Here is a 5,782-nt window from a genome sequence, read left to right on the forward strand (position 1 = left end):
TTCCCCCAATTCCTTCCTGCTCGTCTCGATCCCAGCCAAGCATTTCACCTTGGCGCCAGCAGCGAGCCGAGGTGTAAAATTACCGCCTGTTTGCTCCGGCCCCAAACAAACCACCCAGACGTGGCCATGAATCCCGCCGGGCACCGGGAAAGGGTTGGATGCGAGAGGGATGCGGTCCTGGATTCGTGGAGGGGGTTTGGAGCAGGGAAACTGCGCCCTGGAAACACCGGGAAGGGCTGGCAGGGCAGAAGGATCCAGCCCGAGGAGCCGGGGATGGGTGAAGGAGCTCGTTCCTCTGTGGGCTTGGGGATTAGGGGGTGTGGGATGCAAGTGTGATAAGGTAAAAGTGGCAAAAAAGGGCAAAAATAGGGGAAAAGTGGGGGAAAAAAAGAAAAATAAAAGGCAAAAAATGCAAAAAAAAGGGCCAAAAATGCAAAAAAAAAGGCAAAAAAGGCAAAAAAATGGAAGGCAATAAAGGGCAGAAAAGGCAAAAAAAAGGCCAAAAAATGCAAAAAAAAAAAAAAGGAAAAAGAGAGGCGAAAAAAGGCTCCCCCCCGAAAAAAAAAAGACAAAATGGCAAAAAATGGCATCTTGGAGGAGAATGCAGGAGGAAAGAAACCCCTGAGCAGGGCCCGGGCGTCCCCCACCAAAGGGATTCAGGAGACGCCGAGGGGATGCAGAGCCCTGAGCCTGAAACCCCCCAGGGGAGACGAGCCCAGTGGTTCCCGTGACGCGCCCAGTCAAAACTCCCACTTCCACTGGGAAACAGGAGCCAGGGAGCCACAGAAAGGCTCGCGCTGGAAGATGCCTTCAATAAATCCCACGAGCAGGGATGTGCCGGGGCTGTGGAAGCACCCGGAGCTCAACCCACGGGCCCAGGGGCTGGGGATGAGCCCGGCTGCTTCCCAGGAATCGGCACCGACCTGGGGGGGGGCTCCGAGCACTTTTCTCCCCGAGCCACCGGATTTCTTTTCCCTCCCGTGGCAGCCCCTCGCTTCCTTGCCTGCCTCGGGGCAGTTTATTTGTTCAGCCTCTCCTCCCGGGCCGGTCGGGCCCTTTCGGTGGGGCGGGGGACCCCGACCCAGCCCCGACACCACCGAGCTCGGCTCTGTCAGGGCTGTCAGCCAACACCAGCCCTGAGGCCGGCCAGGAATTTTAATTGAAATCGCCGCTCCCTGTGCTCAGATAAGGCCCAGCATCACCCCGGGGGCTCCCCAGGACCCCCCTCCGCTGCCCCACGGGGTACCAGGACCCCGACGCCGCTCCCCAAATTCACGAGGGGTGCCCTGAGCTGTCTCCATGCCCTGGCACGGCTCTGCCAGCTCGGCGGCCGCCTGCCAAGGCAGCGCTGGGACAAACTGGGAGGGAACCGCCCCGAGCTGTCCCCACGTCGCGGGGACTCCGCAGCGTCCCCTCCCCTCCCGCAGGAGCTTGGTGGTCTGCGCTCCTTATCAGCGCTTATCTCGCCGAGCCGCTCGCTAATGCGACCTTAATGGAGCTAAAACGGACTCGATTTGTTTTATTGCGGCTCAGCCCGAAGCCCAGCGCCCTCTGCCCCCTCCCCGCGCTCCTTCCCGCTTCCCTTGTTTTGGAAACACGGCGGGAAGGGGCTGCTCCTTCCTCGCAGCTCAGGGGGCAGCGCATGGGGAGCCGGAGGGGCAGGGAGAGCCCTCCCGGGGACTGTCCCTCCTTCCCCTCCTTCTCCTGCTCCCCCCGAGCCGCGGGGACCCCCCGAGCCCTCCGGGGCTGCGGGGGCCGGGGGCGCTTCGTGGCCCGGGAGGGTCAGAGCCGGGAGCGGGGCTGGCAGCGCTCGGTGGCCGCGACACCCCCGCGCCCCCCCGGGCCTGGAAGATGCTGCCCACGCCCTTCTCGGTGAAGGACATCCTCAGCCTGCAGCGGCCCGAGCCTGCCGGGGGACCCCGCGCCGCCCCCGCGCCCCGAGCCGCCCGCAGCCCCGCCGGGGAGAACGAGCCGCGGCCGCGTAAGTGCCCGCGGGACCGTGCGGAGAGGAGAGGCGGAGGACACCGGGGGGACCCCGCGGAGCCGCTTTCGTTCCCCCGGAGCGGAACCCCGAGGGCAGCCTGGCAACCCCCCACCCGCCGGTCCCGGTTTCCTTCTTTTCCTCCCTATTTTCCCCCCGTGATCTGGGGTTTTTGTGGTTGTTCGGGGGATTTTTCGGGCATCCCGGTGCGCCCCGGCGCCGCCGCGCATCCCCCGCGCATCCCCGCAGCTCCGACTGCCCTCGGGAGAACGGGAGGGCTCGGGGGGGTGGAGGGAGCTGGGGGTGGATATGGGATATTGAGGGGTTCTTCCTGCCGAAAGTCACCCACCGCTCCCGTTTTCGATGTCACCCCCGTGTCGCGCTCCGTGAATTGTCCCCGCTGGGGACACCGAGGCACGCCCGGCCCCGAGAGCGCGGAAGAGCAGCGGGGATGCTCCGGAGCCGCTCCCGAGGGGAGATCGGACCTGTCCCGCTTCTCCCCGCAGCTAAAATCCCAAAAAGTTTCCTCTGCTCGTGTTTCCCTAACGCCCGGCGGCTGCAGAGCGGGGGAACGGGAAACCAGTAAGGGGAGAGCGGGAGCGCTGGGCAGCACTGGGATGAGGAGGGAGAGGGGTGGAGAGGGAGAGGGGAGCTCGGGGAGCTCGGGGAGCTCGGAACCCTTCACACCTTCATCCAGAGCCTTCCAGCACCCCGCAGCATCCCCTGGAATTCCCGAATTCCCTGCTCTGCCTGGCGGGGTATCCAAGCGCATCCCAGCCGGAACTGGACCTGATCCCGGCTGCTCCTCTGCCGCACAAAATCCCAATAAATCAAAAATCCCCCAAACCATCAACCCCTCTGCTCTTCTCCCAGGTTTAACAATTTTCCCTCCTCCATTCCCAGCCCCTTCGGGATTTTTGTTCTGCTGAAATTCAGAGAAATGTGGGATTCTCCTTCCCTGGAGCCGGAGGCAGATCCTGCCGGAGGTCCAGATCCCATCCCTGTGGAGCAGGATGGTGGGGAAAGGAGATTTGGGGTTTGGAATACTCGAACCTGCTGTGTGCCCCCTTTTCCTTGTCCTCCTCAGGTGACGGTGGCAGCCCCAAAACATCAGAGGAGTCATTAGGAGGGGGGGTGGAAGGAGATTTTATCCAGAATTCGTGTAACAACCTGATTCTTTCAAAAAAAAAAAATAGGGAATTTTCTTGAATTCTCAGTAAACATCACAGGAAAATTCACTCTAAATGTATCATTTTTCTGGAATTCTCAATAAATACCACAGGAAAACTCATGTTAAATTTCTCAGCTATCAGCCTTGACTTTACGAACTACCAGCCCTACTCCATCCTATTCCCAGGAGGAGCCGTTCCCAGTTTGACCCCCGCTCTGGAAACACCCTCTCGCTGGGCACTGAGCTGCATTCCGCTCTGACTTTGCTTTTTTCTCCCCCCGCTGCAGGAAAATCTCTTCTCGCGCCGAGCTTGGGGGCGGAGGAGAAGCCAAGGGAGCAGCAAGCGCTGCCCAGGCAGCGGCAGCGGCGGAAGCCGCGGGTTCTCTTCTCGCAGGCTCAGGTGCTGGAGCTGGAGCGGCGCTTCCAGCGGCAGAAATACCTGTCCGGGCCCGAGCGGGAGCAGCTGGCCCGGCTGCTGCAGCTCAGCCCCACGCAGGTGAAGATCTGGTTCCAGAACCGGCGCTACAAGAGCAAGAGGCAGCGGCAGGAGCGGTGCCTGGCGCCGGCGCTGCCCGCGCTGCCCCCGCGCAGGGTGGCGGTGCCGGTGCTGGTGCGGGATGGCAAACCCTGCCTGGGGGGCTCCCGGCCCTACCCAGCGCCCTGCGGGGTCACCGCCGGCCCTTTTTCCTACGGCTCCTGCTGCGGTGCCCGCGGCGGCGGCGCTTTCGGGGCGGGCTACGGCGGGGGATGTCCCGCGGTGCCCGCAGGTGCCACCCCCGGGGGTGCCCAGCGCCAGCCGCCGGCTCTGCCAGCGGGAATCAGGGCTGCGAGCTGGAGGTGAGAAGGGAAGAGGCACCAGGAAAGCTCCAGAGCCAAGCCCTGATGGGGACAGGAGCCAAATCCAAGGGTTTCTGCCAGCCTGGACAGAGGGACAATTCCGTCTGTGGAGAGGGGGACGCTGCCACCACCGCGGCGCTGAGACTTTGAGCACCCAACACCTCTAAATTATTTATTAATAAACACAGGAATTTAGAGTCTGGCCCTTCCTGCTCCCAAGGGATTTGCTCCTCCAGGATGTGAACGCTGCTTTTCTTCCTCAGGATAACTGGAAAACAGGGTCCGTGCACATCCCAGTGCTTTTGGGTGGACACTATTTAATGCTTTGCGTTCCTATCAGTTTTGAGATTTATTTCTGATTTGTATTTCTTAATAAGTCCCAGCACAGGTATCAGTTTCTGCCTTTATTAATAATTTTATTATTACTATTATTATTACTATTATTATTATTATTTGCAAGTAAAAACAAATTGGTGAAATTGTGTTTTCGCTCTTTTGGCATTTCCCACTTTGTGTTTTGGATTTTCCCATCCGCAATTTGCACCTGAGCATCCAAACCTGAGCCAAAGAAAAATAAAAATCAATTAAAACCCGAACAATCCAGGCAAAAATCACCTTGTGGTCCAAGTTTGGGAATTCCCAAGGTTTAATCCCTCCAAGGTTTTGCTCCCCCCTCTTCCCACTCCATTCCCGAGAGCTCCTTATCCCGCAGCGTTTGGAAAAAGCCTTGCGGGAGGCAATTAAGCTTTTATCTCTCATCCCACATCGCTCCAGCGCTCCCTCACTTCCCAAATGGGACATCCCTGACATCCAGATCAAACCGGAAAATCCCTGGCGGGGACAGAGGTCGCTCCTCATCCTGCGGCTCCGAGGCTTTGGGAACGCCGGGTGCTGCCGCTTCCCTCCCCTCATCCATCCGCACTACTCAGGGATGTCTGTCCCCGCTCTGGAGCAGCCGGCGGATCCACAGGGTCCCGTTCCCTGCGCTGGGAAAAGCCCTGGGCTCACCTGGAATCCCGAACAACACGGAGAGCTTTCCTTGGAGGCTCAGCAAAAAAATGAGGCAGATCCCAGGAAACTCCCCCAAATAATCGCAGAAATTAAGGAAGGGAATTGCTTCCCTCGGGGAAAAAAAAAAAAAAAAGCCTGGAATTGGGAATCATGAGAGCTGGAGGAGCTCTGGAGAAAACCCTCAGGAGCAGGGCGGGATTGTCGGGATTGTCCTGGGCAGGGCCAGGATCTGGACTCGATGATCCCCGTGGGTCCCTTCCAGCTCAGGGTATTCTCCAATCCCTTCATAACTCTTCCCAAATTCCCTTTCTCCAGCTAAAACAAGGCGGAGCCATTGGCGCTCCGGAGCTTTTCCAAGCCCTCCGTGGGTACAATGGGGTAATTCCCAAGCCGGAGGTTAAAGAAGGGGAAAGGGTTGGATAAAGCCGAGTTCGGGGCACGTTTGCACAACCTGCTCGCGGCTCCGGGCGGCTGAAAACAAACACCTCCCACAAAATCAACAAAGTCCTCGGGGGATTTGAGGGAAATCTTTTGTTTCCCTTTTTAAGGGTAAAAAAAAAAAAACCAAACCAACCGAACCATGCCTGGGCTTTGCGGCTGAAGGGGCTGGGCTTGGGCGAAGGGTTTGGGAGTGAAAGAGGGGATCGGAGCTGATATTCCATCAGGGAAAGGAGTTTGGAGACAGCAGAGCTGGAGGAGGCCACTGATAAGTTCATAGGTAGACATTTATAGATACATTTAAATATAAAGTGCCCGCAATTCCCAGGAATTCTGCTCATCCC

General features: G+C 58.9%; 1 protein-coding gene across 1 annotated transcript; it reads left to right on the forward strand.

Annotated features, from left to right (window-relative positions):
• Positions 1–1,408: 1,408 nt before the first annotated feature.
• NKX2-6 (NK2 homeobox 6) lies at positions 1,409–4,539 on the forward strand. The gene is made up of 2 exons (XM_032092324.1): positions 1,409–1,981; positions 3,440–4,539. The coding sequence occupies exons 1-2, from the start codon at positions 1,852–1,854 to the stop codon at positions 3,991–3,993; spliced, it is 684 nt and encodes a 227-aa protein (XP_031948215.1). The 5' UTR covers positions 1,409–1,851; the 3' UTR covers positions 3,994–4,539.
• Positions 4,540–5,782: the final 1,243 nt, after the last annotated feature.

The sequence above is a fragment of the Corvus moneduloides genome, chromosome 27 (assembly GCF_009650955.1).
Source record: "Corvus moneduloides isolate bCorMon1 chromosome 27, bCorMon1.pri, whole genome shotgun sequence".
Lineage (NCBI taxonomy): Eukaryota > Metazoa > Chordata > Aves > Passeriformes > Corvidae > Corvus > Corvus moneduloides.

Coding starts and splice junctions, on each gene's coding strand:
- NKX2-6 (XM_032092324.1), top strand. CDS start 1,852: ATGCTGCCCACGCCCTTCTCGGTGAAGGACATCCTCAGCCTGCAGCGG. Junction 1,982..3,439: donor GGAGAACGAGCCGCGGCCGC/GTAAGTGCCCGC, acceptor CCCCCGCTGCAG/GAAAATCTCTTCTCGCGCCG.